Below are 20,146 nucleotides of genomic sequence, written 5' to 3'. Positions count from 1 at the left end.
AGACAAATGTGCTATTAAGTAAATAAAAGAGTATGCAATAGTCAATTTGTTTAATTAATTAAAATAAATCATGCATATTGCACATTAATTTCAAATTTTGGATGCAAATGCATGAATGTTTAATCTACTTAATATTTCTTACAATTTGAGAGCAATCATCTGTAAAATCTTTTGAGAAATTCTCAAAAGTACATTGATAAGTCAAGATACAAGATAAAAGTATTTACATTATAAACAAGACAGTGAAAGAGTTAACAGCACTGGTTAGAAATACCTGTCTATTACAGATTCTGCCTCTTCTGCAGACACTAAGAAGCCATCCAAGAGTGGAACAAACATTTCTTGAACATCTGGAACCACCAACATCTGAGGCTGGGCCAGGTTTCCCTGAGAAAAAGAAACCAAAAATTTCTGCTACATACTGGAAAAAACTTCAATATCTGTTCTATTATTAAAACATTAAACATAACCATTTTTCTTCATTCTAAAGCATTTATTTATGAAACAATTTTACTAATTGGCATGTGCTGTCATACTAATAAAAAGTTCCAAAAATATAGACATTTACATGAACATTTATGCAATAAACCTAAATTTCTAATGAGAGAGGTTATCTTCCACATATGCAAAAACAAAAAACCATGTCATTTTATATTACTTTTCCAAAAACCATGTAAATTAAAAATGGAGTATGATTAAAACCTTTTGTTTAATTTCTAGGAAGATGTTTCAGTCAACTATTATCAACACTTCCACTGTGGGAAATACATCCCAGTCACAGTGAAAGTGTTAAAACTCCTCCAATTTCAACATATTTTTCACACATTAAATTGTTCATGTTCCTATAATTCAAATTACCATACTGAATTTCTTAAAGTAATAATATGATGCTACTAATACATTAAACAATTTTTACTCATTCAAAAATACACCTAAGAACACAGCAATGTCCTATAAGTAATTCCCTTAGCAACTTTATCTCAACTGGGCAAGAGTAATTTTCAATTTGTGGACCAAGTAATTACAAATCTGTACTGAGAACAATGTAACATCATAATACATTTGGCAAAGGTGATTATTATGCTAAGAATAAAATATTCCCCTTCATCTTACAACTTTGATATTTCATTCAAATAACTACTAGAATGAACATCAAGTTTATTTGATTTTTTGACTTCACACTTTATTTTCTCTTCCTTAACACTAACTATATCAAAATAAGCATATGGTGAAATTAATAAAATAAAAACACCCCCTTTTCTGTAGAATATCTGCAGATTATAATAAACAATTATTTTCCCTAACAGCCTCAACTTTTAACCTTTTGACATCTGCTTTCCTTCACTTTTATAACTTTGTTCTTTGACCCTCTCAGTCTATGAAAAGCAATTAAACTTTAGCAAAAGAGCTTAAATAAACAAATGGACTGAGTAATTTATATAAGTGAATGATGATACATTTTGTTTTTCATTTAAGTATACTGTTATCTGACCTACTAAGTTTCTAATTTTGGGGGAGTGGTTCAAGAGTAAAAGTATATCAGTGTTTTTTCCTCTCTCTCTAACGGGAATATGGCAAATCAATTAGTCACAATTAATACATACTTAACTTGTGAGATCTAAAATTACCTTGACGTTGTAGAAATGAACAACATTACTGTAGGTAACAAATCCAACTTTAACAACAGATGCAGGTGCTCCTACTTCTCTGTAACATTAAATCATGTTTTGAGACAAGTTCATAATATCAACAAACACAAAATATAAAAGGACAAATCAATTGTATTTTTACTTATCAATAAATATATTTTTTATTTTAGTATAGGTAAAAAAAAAACAAATTTTAAGGACTATCTTATTTACATAACCTATAAGAAACAGCTTACAGGAAGAAATTAACAAAAATTTACAAAGTTCATTTTATTTTTGTATTCTTTCATAACTTTAATTAATATCTTACTTTTATCAGTAAAAATCAAAATGTAAACACTAGTAAAATTTATTTCTTACCAGTAAAGAACAATGATTATACTTGTTCAATCTGAATGTTAAAAAAACAAAACCCTAAATATTAAAATATACTTGCAAACAATCACATTTTTCTCCAAAGAATAAAAATGTCCAAATGACATTCTTTGAAAACAATTTTAATACCAACCAATCATTTTAACTTGTTTCATGTTTTAAAAATTATTCAAAATTGGTTATTACAGAAAAATTAAGTTGAATTCCTAAGCAAGTAAGAATGAACAGAGATATGATTTCTTATTAACCTGAATGATTTTTTTTGCTCATCTTCAATCACCACATTAACTCATGAATACATCAAATGTGAAAGCACAACAAACTAGAATAAATGGCCTTAACGCAATATTGGCAAAGCCACAGGAAAAAATGAATTATTATTTTTCCATATCCTGTTCATAAGACTATGAAAATTTTCAATTGTCTAATATAGATTTAACAGCCAAAGTTTGCTTACTTCTGTAACTAAATCCATATTTTCTCTTTATACACAGTGAAGACTTGTCAATATCAAGTTTGTAAATTATAATACTGGAAATTAACACTAGATGTTGTAACTGTTTTAAATGTACATTTCTATGGTTTTCATCAATCAACTATTCTAAGTAGGGTAATTGACACATTTTGTTCACTAGGTACATTCAAGCTCTTATCAATTAACTGTACCAAAATAGATGGTACTGAATTACTGGAGTTAGTTTATAATTGTATAATATAGGTACATACTTTGGTAGAAAAGTCAAAACGTCTTTCATGTTTTCACAAAGTAACTTCACCATCCCATTCCTGATGCTGTTGTACGAAACATCAATCATGAAAATAAATGCAGGAGGCTTAGGTAAAACTCCATTCTGAAACAAACAGAAAATGTTACTATATTTGGAATATTAATGCAATTTCCAAAACACTCGGAAAACATGGAAATTTTAAATTCTTTCTTTTTATAAATACTTGCTTTGGTTAACTCTTGCTACAGGCAGGTCAAAGTGCACATTTTACAATTTTAGTTACATTCAAGATTTAATTGAACTACTTTATTGTCAATGTATATCAATAAACATGTGTAAAGATGGTTAATAAATCAGATTAAGTTCTTATTTCATAATATATACATCTTTTTAATCCCCAGTTTTACCCTAGTATAGAAATTGTCACATTTGCTTTCTAAGTATCCTCTTCTAATTTGTCCACCACCTCAAGTACAGAACATATTACTCCTTGTAATAAAATAAAATTTAACTAGAAACAAATGTATACTGTTTTCAGTTTTAATATTCAGTATAAAAGTACAGTTTCCTGTTAAAATTTAAACTCATTCTAGAAATAAATAAAAGGGTAACAGGCACATTTGGTATCTTTTATATGGTGATTTTGAGGTTGGTCAATTTCACAGACTTTGTATGAAGTTGAGTATAAAACAGTTTTTGTGAGAAAAAAGTTCACATTTATTTAGGAAACTACAAATCTATAAAGCATTGAGTATCTACATGTTAAAGTCATCTAATGTTCATCTATAATTGGTTGGTAATTCCCATTTTAATGTTCTTTAGTCTAAGTAAAATATAGAAGAAATTCAATTTTTGAGTACCTCCTTCAGTCTTTGCAGTACCTTTTTCAGTACTGTACAAAAGATATGGGTACAATATACCAAGTTGTTTTTGTTGTAGGCTGGCAAGAAAAGAATTACAAGTGGGCTGTTTTTAACAGTTTCTTTTAACTGAAGAAAGTTTAACATCCATGATTTTTTGGCATTTTTATACATGTACAGCCTTAGCAGCCAATAGTAAAGGTTTTGAAACATTGTTTGAACTGAATCTTTACTGTTTAAAGTTCTTTTTCCTCATATGATCTATTATGGTTTTGTACAATTTCTTACAATCACTATTAATGAGCCACAATTGCAGTTCATGATATGAAATTGATCAATCTGATTGGTCTCATAACCAACAACAACAAAAATTTAAATTAACATTCCTACAATTAATTCAAATCATGACATGAAAGTACATTTGTTTATGCTTCAATATTATTGACTTTTGAATTATCTCAACTTATATATTGCATTATATAATTTGAAAATATCTTAGCAAAAGTGTAGCTCATCTTACTCTATTGAACTACATACTGCAAAAGTTACTCACAGGTATATTTCATGAAAAACGTGTTATTTTATTTTATCTAACTTACTGTAACTTAAAATGTTTCTAATTTTTACATTTAAGTAACTTTTATAAAAAATAATATGCAAAAACAACAAAAAATGTACTTAGGTTTTTTTTAGTTGTTGTCAACTATTCTTCATTTTTTTTCAATAGTAATGGTACCATGAAACAGTTTTTTTAATTAAATAATGCAAAGAACATAGAATAACACAAAAACAAACAATATCTCATGACAATCAATTTTTCTGGCTTTCTAACTATGCAACCAGAGCTATTAAAAATTCAGCTAAGCTTGTTGATGTATTTCCCATGAGAATGAAGTTTGAACCAAAAGTGAAACAGGATTCTCTGAACAGAAAACATTGAATAAACATGTCACTTATTGAAATGAAACTTGGTCTTTCTACTGGCTATAAATTATGTAATATTAAAGATCAGAAAAAGCTACTGGCAAGTTGTAAAACAAAATGTGACAAGTGGGCATAGTAAAAAGGGTTTTCTCTTCTATTTTATGGCTCTGAAATTAATTAAGAGTAAAGGTTATAAAAACAATGCTTTACCTGAACAATGACAACATTATAACAAGTAATTTAAATTTCATACTTCTTGAAAAGATAGTAAATAAATTAGAGAAGAGGGGATGTCTAAAGATAAAATGTCAATTCTCATACTAGAAGAAATTCAGGATTTTTTAAAATAGTCTTACAAAATTGATAACACTTGTATACTATTAAGATTTGGAGGTATTAACTTTTTCACATAAAAAGATGCCCACATCAAAAGTGTCAAAGCAATTACCTAGTACATATGATAAAAAAATTGCAAGATTAAACAATATACTACACTTAAATACCAATATGTATGTGTGTCTATATAAACACACACACACTTTCACAAATTTTAGCTTTAAACAAAATGCAAAATTAAAAATTTATATAGTCCCAACTTCTCAGTTTATGTTTTGAATCTTACATTATATCAATTCAGCTAAACTTGGCATTTATGTTACAGATCTATAACTATTATGATAATTATTTGTTAAAGTCCTACAAAAATTTAAGATGCATATTACTTTGCAGTAATCTTTTGTAGTTAAATATTCATATGATCCCAGACACAATTCAGGTCTCTGAAACTTGTCTATTCTTTGCCCCATGTGATCAAGATGAGAAAAATATTCTGGAGGTACTACAGAAAAAAGAAAAAAAGCCACACAGCTTAAAATTAAAATAACATAGGATAAAAATATTTTCAGAAGTTTGATAAGAGATATTACAGTACCTAGTATGATTGAAGGGCAAGATTAAAGTTAAACAATAATAATTTACTAATTCCACAAAAATACACAAGAATTCAATGCAAACAACAAAAAAAGGCTTTGAAACTCCTTTTCAAAAGGTAGTAACTAAACTACTTAATCACTGCAAAATGGTAAATCACAGACCAAGTTTATAGCACACTTTTGAGGCTAATAAATTCATGTCCTGATTGTATATCACTGCCCACTTCAACAGTAAGTTATTGTAGCATGTGAAATTAGTTCACTGCATGCACAAGAAAAATCATTTGTACAGATTAGAAAGAACTGTATTCAAAACAGCTCCTTTGCTTAAATAGAAAACTGATCTATTTGGACATTGATTTAACTTTTTACTTTCAGTGGATTTCTTTTAATCTTTTGGATTTTATTTGTACTAGCACAGGTATTCAGCTATTCAACCACTAATGTATGTTTTCACTTAGTTTTTCAGAGGTGTACTGATGCTTATTCATTTTTTTTTTTAATTATTTTTCCCATTACACCTCATCACCTTTTAGAAGAAATCACTTTCCACATCCACAGAAATAATTGTGAATATTTGTTCACATTGTATTAATGTGGTGTATGCAACATAAAAATGTGGGTACATCTATGCTGTTAAAGATCTGCTTTGCCTCAGGCATCAAGTGTAAGTCTTATTTTTGAGTTTCTAAAATGCATAAAAATGTACATTTAAGCTATGTTATAATTGAGGTGAAATGGTAAAGTACTAGAATTAGAACTTTGGAAAGCTAACACTTCTTTTGCTAATGCTGTTTTGTGAAAATCAGATGCTACTGTCAAAAAAACTTTAGAGAATGAGAAGTTTTGTACATGATCTTACTATATGTAGCATGTATGTATCTATGTATGCAACCAAAACTCCTGCAGCATCTGTTGAAGGGCATCATAAACAAACATTCATGACATTTTGAAATAGAAACCCTATAACCTGAGTATTTTTGAAAAGTAGACTGTTCTTAAGGGGCAAGCTTGGATATTCAAGATTCAGACAGTTAGAAAAGTAACTGTGGTATGAGCAACAATCATTTCTTTACAATAGAATGCAATTTAAAATAAAAACACTCCTTACAACAAGAACATGACATTCACTAGTACTGTACATTAAGGTTTGATTAGTTATTTATTTATGCAATTTTTAAATGCAGTACTGAGAAAATTGTTTAAAACTTTTTTCAATAAAAACAATACCACTTTTAATATAAAAGTATCACAGTTTTCAACAGTAAAATTTATGAAAATTGAATCCTGAACATTTAATCATTTTGATAAAGAGTTGTGTATGACTAAAGCACAATCCAAACAATATTCTTGGAAGTATTGCACAGGAAAAAAGTCCTTTTTTACAAGTTTTCACTTTTTATAAATATTTTTTGAATGAAGTATAAATACTATTCTTAATAATTACTAGTAGAAACCCTGCCCTATGGCTGACTGTTTGTTATTAACTACTTGTGAAATCTACTCAAATGTTACAACTGTTTAGTATTGACATTTAAAACACTTAAATTGATCTTAATTTTGTGTATATTTTAAAGAGTATCACCAATAAAATACACAAAGTATCAAAATGACTTCAATATTTAAAATAAAGAAATTGTAAACCTTAAGCTATAGTTTGTAAGCAAACTTTAAAAGGCCAAAAAGTAAATTAGAAATATTTCAATGAATATATTCAAACAGGTTGCCATTTGCATATCCAATCATAGTTTTGCATGCGTGTTTCAATAATTTTGCTCCTTGTGACACAGATAATTCAAGTATTCTATAATAGTAAAATACAAACTTTGAGATATTTTTGTTAAAATATCTTGGCAAATTGCTGTTTTAACCCAATGTATGTTTTGGATTTAGCAAGACTACAATTCACATTATCCCTACTAGAGATTTTGGCTTGCCTGATTAGTTTAAACAAAATGAATCATACCATAATCATATAATGAAACTCCTGCTTATATGATACTAGAAACGAATTTATTATGCAATGCAAAACCCCCTCCCAGCTATGCAAAATTTTTATCCTGTGTGCACATAAATTTGCAATAGGGGTCACGATTTCCCCTTTTGTCTCTATTTTTTTCTGGAGATGGAGAACTTTATTTTTCTCCATTCTCAGGATGCAGATATGACATTACAAATATGTTGCAGATTTAATGTACTGGTATCACAGGTAATAAATGTAGTATAAGTAATATTCTTTGGGAAAAAACAACCAACCAACAATTGTTACAGAGACAGTACCATTGAAATTATCTTCTGCTTTCTAAAGTCTTGGATTTTCATGACTTTTTTAAATCACTCGCAAGTTTGAAAAAGAAATCAATCATTGCCTGAGAATTACGTTTTATGTTTCTGTTTGAAAAAAACACATGGATACAAAAGGTTATACTTAGAGATGTTGAGGACTAGGAGTGAAATTACCATTTGTTTCTATTTCTTACAAATATTATTTTATGTTTTGCCCAATATTAGAGATAAAGTTACAAATGAGCTACCTTCTGTTGTTCCTTTGCAGAAGATACACTGAAATCGTCTACCTCCATCTATAAACTGCATGAAAGGACACATGTAAGCTTTACATCTAATACAACGTACTGGGCCAGTCTCACCTGGATTAGACATGGGAGGAGATTGCTGAAAGGTAGAAAATAAGGTTAGGTTTGAGAGGATAAATGTGTGTGCTCAAGAAGCAACATGTGTAACTGAAGAATTACACTTACTTTGTAAATAGATTTCTTAGATCTAATCTAAATTCATTCAAACTGCCGAGTCATTTGCAAAACCCAAATAATAGGAATGCTTTTAGATGCAATGACCAAATAACAAATTATTTCATGTTTTCTAGGAATAACTGTAATAATATATTTTTAAATAACTAAAAAAATGTTTGTTCAATTTGAAATACAGTTAAAACTTTATAAATGAAATCTGTAGATCAGCATCTGCACAAGATGAGAACTTTAAACAATCTAAACCCTTTCACTGCAGCTGGTATGTTTATTTCTCAGCACTTCAAACCCCTTCACTAAAACTAGGATGAATGTTTCTCAGTGTCATTCAAAATTGCCTCAGGTGATGTACGAGAGTAGAATGACTTTGAAAGTATTATTAGCCTCCTACCAAATCTTGATATACGAGTTCCCTTAGCCCACCAGTAACCAATAAGGTGTCTTAATGGAATGTGTGATAACTGGATTCTGATCTTGTCCACACTGCTAGATTGGCAAGTAGTAACCCTAGTTGCTATTAAATATGCATGATGCACTTGACTTGGATAGCTTACAAGACAGTAAAAGTGGGTCGTGTTTACAAATGCATGATGAAGTGGCAGTGAAACAAGAGGATGCCAGCTTTCCATCCAGCAATGATAGTCAAGATGAACCTGGACCCACAGAGAAAGATGTAAACCGTGTTAAAATCTGTCGCAGTAAGTGTTAATGATGAGAACACTGGGAAATATACATCTCAGCTGAAGTGAATAGGTTAAATGCAGTGTAAATTTTCTTCAGGAGTTGTTTTTTTTGTGCATCTCAAATTGTAGTCAATAGAAAGTTTATCAGATCTTATCATTAAAATCACTTAACAGTAGGTTATACACTATTTTTGATTTGACATGAGCATTCTAGTTTTTGATATGAAGGTACTATAATCATATGAGCATTACGTCTCACAAAAATAAAAGTAACCATTTAGTATTACAGGATATGGTAGTCATGTACTTGGAATATAATTTTACAAATAGTATAACAGACTATTCCAGTAATCAGTGTAAACACTAAAATTTGAACTTTTAAAAAAAGATTATATTTGTGAAAATGGTTGAAACAAATAACAAGTCCTCCCACTATCCATTACAATCTTTAATTCATCAATTGTACTGAAAAAGTATATTACACAACTTACTTCTCCATCTTTCAGTTTGGCAAATGCACTTATTGTTATGGCAAATGGTACAGCTGCTTGTTTCAACATTTCAGATGTTGTAGGGACACTATAGATTGTGGATCTTACAAAACGAGGACTACAGTTTCCTACAAGAAAAACATGTTTTGCATTTTAAAAAATATTACACCTATTCATCTTTTACCTCACAAACTAGATCACTATGTAACTTTCAATGTTGATTGACTTGTTACTTTCCAACATCATCAACTAGAAAGTAATTGTATACAGAATCAGATAAAAATAAAAATTATATGGACATATAGACAGATGCTTAGGATGCTTAGGCATGCTTTAGGTATTAAAAAAACAGACATATTAAGAAAATGAAAATTGGATTAGATATTATCCCTCCCAAAAATGAGACAAAATCTGAAACTGGCTGAATGCCAAGTAATGAGCTTTTGAACATTTAGAAATATCTTCAAGTTTCCGATATACGTTTTACACTTATACAAAGAATAAATTTTATTATTTGTTTTGTCAATTACAATCAATATCCAATTTGAAGCAAAAGATTTGGAACCAGTACACTCGAAGCCTGACTAAAAGTCAAAGATTAGATAATTGTATCTAGTTGAAATTTCTTGATAGACTTGAGAGACAAGCCAAATGAACTTTAAGAAAGTTACTAAAACGTAGATGGGACAGCCTTATATTTATCTAAATTTACTTTTAAATGCATATACATAAGTAGCATTAACAAAATTTGTTTTGCCAAGGAAAATATATAAAACTTTAATCCATAAAGCCAAACCAGTAAAAATATATGCTTAAATGTTAAATTATTGATGGTACTTAGAGATTTAATTAAACATTTTTTTCAAGGTTATGACTGTAGAACTTGTTATAATTGATTTGCACAAAAGTAAAAATTATACTACAATACATTAAAATGTGTACTAAATCATGGAAACAAAATCAGTTTTTTTAAATGTTTATAAAAAACAAACATTAGGTATGGTAAAAACTTTTCATTAGTAAGTTAAGTGTTAGTGGTATCACTGCCAATGGAAACACATGTAATACACTTAAATATATGAATGCAAAACAATAAAATGTAAACTTTACTTGAGACAAGTTGAAATTGTATGTAGTCCTATACAAGCACAGTAACACTGTCTGCTTATAGAAGTACTTTCCATCTTTGCAAAATCATGCAACAATTAAATATAAAAACAAGCTATAAAAATAAGATGAGAAGGTGAAGTTCTTATGGAATTTTCTGGGCTTTTAACCTATAAAAAACACTATCTGCATTTGTAAAATGCACACGCACACAATACACCTTATAAGACCATCTACGTATAGAACCTTAGCAGCACCTTCCACCTACAAAATTACCATCTGCCATTATAAAACATATGTAAGGTAACTATAAAATATATAACAAAGGAAGCACATTGTTTCACTTGCACCATATGTTAAATGTGTTAACACTATACAGTTCTAGAAACAGGAAAGGGTATGCTAAGTAATTTAAATATAGAAACAAACTTTAGAGCTAATGAATTATTGTAGTGTTTTGTAGATAAACTGTCAGATAATAGAAAAAAGTATGCTAAGCAGATAAATGGAAATACTACTGATTATGGGTTATCCTACAAACTATGCTAACAGTACTTCGTAAGGCCATCAACCTACAGGATCTTAGTGACATTATCCATCATTAGAAATGCATGTAATACAGTTAAATATACTAATGAAAAATATAAAAGCCAAGACAAGCTGAAATCTTTATTTAGTTCTACAGAAGTACAGGAACATTGTCTCTTATAGAAGACCATCCACCTTTATAAAACACACAAAATGCTTAGTTAGACCCTCTGCCTACAGAACCTTAGCAACAAAACCTGCGTGTACAAACACTATCTTTAGTAACACAATACAGCTATAGAAAGTTTTTTTGCAAAATGTATTTAATATTTTACTTAAAGGGGGAAATATAAACACAACATTAGGCAAGTTAGATTAAATTATTAATTGTAAGACTTTCATTGTAACTATAAAGTTAATGTAATGTTGATCTACCTGCATTGTCATCATAACAAAATGCTATCTGGTGCCACTTTATGGCTCTAGCAACTCACTCTGTAGTAGCACACAACTTCCATTGTCATAATGACATGACAAAATCCACCTATAATGGTGGCCTAGCAATGCACCAACTGCTGAAACTCACAATGGATGTTGAAGACAACAAGCATCAACCATCTTCTTCAGAATTTTACATAGACAGCAAGTCAAAGCAACAAAAATATAATTAGAAAGAATTCTGTGATCCTTTCTAGGCTTACACAGAGGGTTTACAACAGCTTGATACCATAAATCTGGTAGCTCTTATTCCTGACAAATCCAGATAAAAAGAACCAGAGGAAATAATATTGTAATGGACATTATTCAGAGTAACTGATGTGCTATTTGACCAATCTCGAGCAAACTTTCATTCCACCAGATTGAATGGTTAGTTAGTAAAAGCCAATTTGGCCAAGATGAAGGCGGAGTTCTTTCATAACGTAAATTGATTACTAAAAAAAGAAGAGTAACAAAAGGAGGTGCTTGGGTGATCAGAAAAAAATTAAAATACTATTGACAATATATGCTGTGTCAGCTAAGTCTTGGCCAGTCGGTTGCATCACTGAAAGTGAATGATGTGGAGAGGAAACACTGGATAGTTTTGAATAAAGAGCAGAGAGTATTTCAAGTAACCTGCTTTTACAATGAAATGGTGTGTGAAAATACAGAAGTCAAAATAAACACCTTTCTTTGCTCACTAATGATCTACCCATAAACGTTGTTACACCAGCTGGTAATTTACACACAACATATCAATGTACAGAGCAAAATATTCAAATAACTTACCTAACATGTTTATTTTGCTCTGTAGTAAACACCAATTCTTATCACATAAAAATTATAAAACTAATTACACTATGTAACAAAATTTTTACTTTTTCTTGTTCCTGGGCAGAAAGTTATTTCCCAATTGCTTATGTCTAAAGTAAATGGAAAAGACCTATCTTTCTCTTCAAACTTTGCTTTTGTAGCCTGGGAGCATATAACAAAAACATGGGAGACTACATTTGGGGACTGATACATGAACTTGATTTACATTGCAGTCGCAAATCTCAAAAAACTACTCACTTCTAAACATTTTTGTTCATTTTTGTATAATTTTAGTATACATACTTGTAAATCTTGATTCATATGTTGTTTTATTCAGATCTTAGCAAATGAAAATGTGCAGGTTAATTTCTAAATTTCATTATCCAGGTCACAAAAGCAAAGTTTGAAGGGAATAATGGCCATTTTCTGTACGTTTACAACAAACAATTAGAAATAACACATACTATCCAGGAACAAAATTTGTGTTGCATAGTGTTATTATATCCATTTACAAGAAAGTAAAGTATTAATGATATTAAAAACTTACCTTCATCATGAACAAGAAAATCAGTAGTAACTAATGGTGGAACTTGTCCTTTTGTATTAGTATAAAATGTACCACTTCTTTGCTTTCTGTCATCCTCTATAACTTGAATCTGGAGGACAGAATAATTTCAAATAAATTTTCAGTCCACTCTCATATCTATTCTTTTACTAACAACACAGGATATAATTATAAAGATTTTTCTTCTAATTATACTTTTAATATAAATTTTTTGCATTTTTAATGTTTTTTTTCAATAATCATATATCAAACAAAATCAGTGGTTTTAAAAGGCAAAACAGATACAAAAATTTATGCATAGCAGAATTCTAAATGTTTTACAAATGCTTTTACAATTATGTTTTGAATACAAAGTGGCTAATTATGAAATTCAAATACATTTACATAACATTTGAACTGGAGGCAAGATAAACAATTCTCTACACAGAAAACAGTGTAATCTAATAACCATTTGATAGGTTAAAACTAACTTCCCACTGATTGTAAATAATTAGTAAAAACCAAAAGAAACTACTAGCAATTCATTAAAGAGAAGATATATCAGTTGGGTGTGGTAAGTAGGTTAATTTTCTTGTTTATGGCTCTACAAACAAACAGTTGAAATATATAAAAATTATGCTTTGCCTGAATAGCATCTATATTATAATAAATAATTTACATTAACTTCAGTACTTCTTGAAGGGGTGGTAAATTAGAGAAGGGAAGACCAAGAGAGCAAATGTTACAGTTCTCATACTATGAGATTTTTTTTTTAATATTGCCTTAAAATCTAAATATTAAAAACCAGTTTATGAACACATTTTCATGCTAAATTTAGTAAATAAAGTACTCAAATTTTGAACATAACTCTAAAAGACTAACATGCAATTTGACATACCCAATACAAAAGGACTAACATGTTCACATTTGTGATACTGAAAAAGGAATTGCCAAGAGTAAACAAATAACCAAAATTAAACATATTAGCTTTAACATGAAAGATCTGATCATACTAACTGGACTTGGCATTTGATCAGGATCTAACCGTCTAGGTTGTTGAGGAGCAACCGGAGCTCCCATTCGATTTTGAGGCATTCCTGGTGCAACAGGAGGATACTGAGCCTGCATAGCAGCTGGTTGTTGTTGGGAAGCTTGTGTATATGGATACCGAGACTGTACTGAAGGCACTCCTGAAGTCAGCGGAGCACCTGATACTGGACCATTCACCTGACTAGAGGGTGGAAGTGTTGATATGGAAGTCAGTGGTTGACTGGCTACAGGAAGATGAGCTCCATGATAAACACCCTGTTGTGGTTGAATAGGAGAAACACCTGATCCCAAAGGTTGACCAGTTCCTGAAAAAGGAGGATACTGTGGATGTGCACCAGAAGATGGTGGTACAGATGTTCCACTTCCTGGTATAGGATGATATTGGTTACTCTGTGGTTGAACTGGCATGCTAGAAGAATATGAAACACCTGGCCCAACAGGTTGACCAACTCCCACCAAAGGAGAATACTGTGTACTTGGGAGCTGAAGTGGTGTACCAGAAACCACTGGGTTTGGTGGAGGAGCATAAGACCTTGGTGGTTGACCATATTGGGCTGAATAATTGTAAGAAGTTATAGCACTGCTACCACTTAATGGTGTATGCTGAGATGCAAGAGTAGCAGGAAATCTGTGTGATGGACCAGGAGTAATCTGTCGAGGTGGTGGTGGGCCAACAGCAAAAGATGGCTGAAGTCCTCCAATTCCTTGCCTTTGTGAGGAGGATAATCCTTGAGATGCTGCTACACTGGATGGAGGCCTCTGTAAATTTGAGGGGCCAATACTTAGTTCACCAACTTGTCGAGTTACCTGAGGAATAGAAAATAATGTATCAAACGTTTGAATAAATATATATTTTCACTGGAGTTAAATCTCATAAATGAAAAGTAACAAATTAAAAAGAGAATATTATACTTCATGCATGCATGAAATGTTACCTGGTCAGAGACTAAAGGTGCTGGACTGTGGTAAGAAAATTGTTGTTCTGATACTCCTGTAACTATGGGCTTTTGTATCAAAGTTCCTGTATGTGAAGACTGTTGTTGCCCTTGTGGCATTAAACCATTTTGACTGTAGGTAGATGAAATGTCATAATTTTGATATGCCAAAGGCTTTCCAGTAAAAGGCATTCCATACTCAGGTGCTGAGGTTAGGAAGATTGAAAAAGGACATTTTATTTTATTAAAACAGTTCATAACTTAAGCCATTTATAAGAAATTATGTTGTAATAAAACTATAAATAATTTAAATACTACCTTATTTTTATGTATTCATTTCATATAATATATATACACACACACACACATACAAATGCTAAAATTATACTGTAGTACTTAAGTGATTTAAACAATTACCCCATGAAACAAATTATGGGGTATATGATTTATATTTTTAAAATTATTAGATCTTGAATGGATAACTTTTAAAAGTGATGTCTGGACTGACAGAAATTAAGTGACTTAATTAAGGCTTTGGAAAAACTAGACCCAGATCTATTCTTTAGCACAAGTCTTTTGTGAAGGTTACTAATATAATGATTTGAACTTCTGCAAGCTGATGATGATGATTCTGACTCTGAACCTAAATTATCTGTAATGATTTTGAGTGTAATGCAACTGATAATGACTTAATACCAAAGCTAGGCCCATAGTAGCAAGTGGTGATGGTGATACCAACAGTAATTTAGAAACATTCACATTTCTAAAATTACCAAAACTTAAGATAGAATTTAAAGGAGATCTCATGAATATAACTGTTGCCAATGCTACTACAGGTTGGTGTAAAACTACTCGTATCATACTAGGGTTAGAGCCAGGGACAGGTTTGGCATGACACAGCAACCTGCTTGTAGTTGACATTTATAACAGTCAAGCTAGGCATGGGCTTAATGATACAAATGATGTGTGGATGGTGGTGAACTGCCAAATGATGAAAGCATTTTGTTTCTTTATATCATTCAATAGGCTTAGTTGATAAACATAAGAAAGAAAGGACTACAGGGGTGCATTTTGGATAGACAACACTTTAGTTTCTGCCATGTCCTCACTAGAGATAGATCTGATCTTGAACTTTAAAAACAAATCAAGTTGCCAGAAGTACTTGTCATGAAGAGTCATTCCAGGTGCATCCACTAATTGATATAATTCCCAAACTGGTAAAACAATTTCGTTCAAAAAAACTGGTACTAGATAAACTGCGAAATGTTTTGAAACAGTACCACCCTAAGATTTCAGATAAATAGGGATTCAAGGCTTTAGTATTATCCAAGTCAAAAAGTGGACATGCTAGTGAACGGTCTAAACAGAAGAATAAATAATAAACTTCAACTTTCTCAAAAGTGTCAGCCATATTAGAATTCTGACATTATCAGATATGTAAGTTAAGCAAAACTCTTTCCTAATTTTAATCTTCAGGCTCTACTGAAGAATTCTTTCCATATGTCTTGGGCTATTTCAAATGGTTTTAAATGTGTATATGACCCTGAATATATTAAAACAAAGTACACAACAAAAGAGTTAAGAATTAGTAATTGTACTTCAAGTGAAATTATTTTCATGATAAACTAAGTTAATATTCCCTTATGTAGACATAATAGAATGAAATAAATTTTGGATGAAATTGCTTGCATGGAGAAATATTAAAACTGATCATACAAAGCCTATTTAGTACTAAAGATTTGAATATGACACTCATTTTAATGAAACATGTACATAAAAAAAAGTTGTATAATTGTGGAATGTATGGTTTATGGGGCAAAAGGACAGTAGCTGACACTCACTGGTCTGGCAAAATTGTTAAACAAAAACATAAGAATAATTTCCTAGTAATTTGGAGATGTGCAGATAGCATTACTGATAAGTACTACTTGTAGAGATCTAGAAGAAATGCTTTAACTTTGGAAAGTATCTCACATTTATTAATCTATTTGATTCTGTAAACTCCATATTATAAGCCACAGTCATTAATGACATGACAACATCGTGAGATTTCAAAATATTGCGTAGCTTATGTAAATAACATTTTAACCGATACTTAACAGGTTTTGTTACATAAAACAAAGACCTGAGTAACAAATATAATCCAAAAAAAATTATACAATAATCCAAATAGGCCACATTTGGAATATTGTGTTCAGTTTAGGGCTCCTTAATTTAGAAAAGATACTGAACTGTTGTAAAAAGTTCAGAGAAGGATCACTAGAATGGTGCCTGAGATGGAAGGTTGTCATGTGAGGAGATGCTGAAACCTCTCTTTTTTCTCATGAAACAGTCTTAAGGGAGGGAGGTCTGATTGAGGTGTTTAAGATTGTAATGAAAGTTGGTAGTATTGATCCATCACTTTTTCTCACAGTTAACAGTGAGAATAGTAAGACTATGGGACAAATATGATTTTGGCAGAGTCAGAGTCATCTTTGGCTAAGTTTCATTTTTCTAACAAGGTGGTTGCCTTTGTATGTTGTAGTGGCAAGAAATTTAAGCAAGTTTAATAAAGAGCTTGATAAGTATATGAATGACAATAGCTAGCTTTAAGTTTTTTCATGTTTTAAACAAATCATTTTAATTTAGTTTAAAGTATGAAACAGTCAAGATGGGCCAATAGCCCCCCCATGTTATTTCAAAACATTGTTATATTAAATTCTAACATCTAAAAAAATCTTTAAACATTTAATGGAAGAAACTATAACCTCCCTTTCTGCTAAGTAGCATTATAAACTGCTTAAATGTTAAAACTATTTCTAATAGTATTACAGATTTGAAACTTGGAAAGACAAAAGACTTAGTTCAAGGCTGTACTTTAAAATATTACTATAAATTCTGAGTGAAATATTTCTGTACAAATACAGAAAATACTTAATAGAAATAAAACTACAGTGTCAAGTTTATATTTCATTGATGTATTAAGAAATGAATACATCATTTCCTCCACAAATTTCTAGGTTTGTTGCATGAAAAAAGTACATTCTAGAAACTGATGTTCTTGAGTATTATAAATTATACTAGAGTATACCCTGTCCAAAAAGACAGAACAAATACTACCACCCCCACCAGTAAACCCTAATCTCACATTTCATAGCTAACTAATAAAAAAAATTGTGAAATCAAATTTGACAAAAAAAGGCAGAAAAGTGTGGCAGAGGCAGTCAGTAAATTCCTTTGTGAGCTATGCAAAATTAAGATTATTCAGAAAATGAGCTTGTGGCATATTCATAGAATAATTATTAATCAAATAAATTTAGATTAATAACTCCTAGTATGTGGGAAAGCCAGAGCATTTTGGGAAAACTACATTCCAACAGCTTTTGTCATGTTACTTAGCAACAAAAGTATAACCTAATATTGTTGTTAACTGTACTGAAAGTGTAAACAAAACTTATAAATAACAAAATTGGAAACAATTTGTTTATTTCTTAACTTAAAGTTTCTATTTATAAAAAGAATTTTCAATACTTTTATTATTAATTAAAAAATTGTGATATACCTCATAAAAGCTTAATTCACAAACAATATGTTTAAAATTGAATCAATATTTTTTGCTACTTTCATAATAAATTTTATCCACTTGGCTTTAGGTTAGGTGACCAGATATCACATCTTTACTTTTGACTTATACCAACACTACACTCAAGATTTCATGGTCCCCTCACTAAAATCATAATGGGTAAAAAATAATTGAGCTATTTTATCTAGGTAAATGCATTTCAGTTTTTATGATTTCTTGTATTTCATGAAATAAACTGGTGTGACACATTGGCTTTTACACACATTTTTAAAGCTGCAGAATTTATTTTTAAATGACACTTTTGAGGACCACTTCAGCATAAGCCGAGCAAACACCGAGTAGACAAATGAAAATGGGTTGTCATATAGGGAATACAAATAATGTGCATTTTCAAATTTATGTATGTCATAGAAAATCTATTTGTATGCAGTAAGAATGACAAAAAGTATGTAGCTGAAATATGTAGTACAACAAGTATTTATTCTCAAGCCTCAAAATCTCCTGTTTTTCTGGCCAATGAAAAGTTTCCATTAAAGGTTTTTTCTTGTTCATAATAGTGCTCCCTTTTATGCAAAAATCATGCAGTTTTAACAAATTAACTCAATACATTCAAAGTACTAATTTTTTTTTTCATCTTAGTTTCAGGTGCATTATTCACCAAAAGTGAATTTCAGAACACATCTTCCCCATTACTTCTTTCATGTTAAGTATTTCCATGAAACAAACAAGAAAAAACAAAAACAAACTCTCCAAAAATTTGAGTGATTTTTTTTTTTTTTTAACAGGTCAGTCACCAAGAAGGTTTAAAAACAAGTCTGTATTTGTTGGTTATTTTCACTGCCACTCATACTTCAGTTACTACTTTCAACCTTATTACATTTAAAATATCTCCAGCTCAAGCTTCTTATAATTAAACACCCAAATCAGATTTCTTTGCTCTTCCACACTCAAGATAAAAATCTTAGAGCCACAATTTTTTTAAAACAAGTACCATTGGACCTAACGGACCTTCTCTGCACCTTTTCCATCATACCAATACTCTTCCTATAATATGAGATCCAAATCTAAACTAAATTTTCTGATGTTATATTAACTCTTAAATGGCAGCCATCATTAACTGATGCTGCTACCTACAACATTCCTGCTGTTTAAGAGTTAAATACAACTGAAAAGTTAGTTTTACTTTAAAAAGGTACTTTTTTTTCAACAATTGAAACATTGTGAAAAATGTTTTATAGAAAAATATGATTAAAATAAGCCAACTTAGGTGAGAAGTAGTAACAGAAATAAACAATTAAGTAACTTAGACTTTGAAGTATGTGTATGGTTGCTTGGAAACATCCATTTGGAATTTAGAAATAAGAGGTTATCCACATTAAAACTTTCAGTAGCACCAAAAAACGAGTCAAAACATTTTAGGAATTCTCTTTCAATAATTTTAAATTATTAATCCTACTAACACATGTCACAGGCCATGTCATCACATTTGTTAATTCCCATTCAAAAATTACTTTTTTTATGAATGCATGCCAATTTTGGTATAAAATGGTAAATTTATTCAAATTTTGTTATACATTTGTTAATTTCTTAATTTAAAAATAAAGAAAATGCATCTAAATATCAAATTTTGTGTGTCACATTGTACATTAAATGCAGCATTGGTTCAAATTAGATGTTTGTGATGTTGAAATAAAAGTCTATAGTTTCTTACAAATTAGAT

At 30.3% G+C, this 20,146-nt stretch overlaps 1 protein-coding gene across 1 annotated transcript in view; it reads right to left on the bottom strand.

Annotated features, from left to right (window-relative positions):
• Window positions 1-20,146, bottom strand: part of LOC143229499 (protein transport protein Sec24C-like) — a 63,259-nt gene that overhangs the window by 23,327 nt on the left and 19,786 nt on the right. Inside the window, 9 exon segments of the mRNA XM_076461909.1 lie at window positions 275-387; window positions 1,629-1,707; window positions 2,751-2,875; window positions 5,259-5,374; window positions 8,003-8,141; window positions 9,411-9,538; window positions 12,883-12,991; window positions 13,897-14,736; window positions 14,865-15,070. Of these exon segments, the coding sequence (XP_076318024.1) occupies window positions 275-387; window positions 1,629-1,707; window positions 2,751-2,875; window positions 5,259-5,374; window positions 8,003-8,141; window positions 9,411-9,538; window positions 12,883-12,991; window positions 13,897-14,736; window positions 14,865-15,070 (1,855 nt within the window).

The sequence above is a fragment of the Tachypleus tridentatus genome, chromosome 10 (genome assembly GCF_004210375.1).
Source record: "Tachypleus tridentatus isolate NWPU-2018 chromosome 10, ASM421037v1, whole genome shotgun sequence".
NCBI lineage: Eukaryota > Metazoa > Arthropoda > Merostomata > Xiphosura > Limulidae > Tachypleus > Tachypleus tridentatus.
This window is presented reverse-complemented; position numbering and strand designations above follow the sequence as displayed.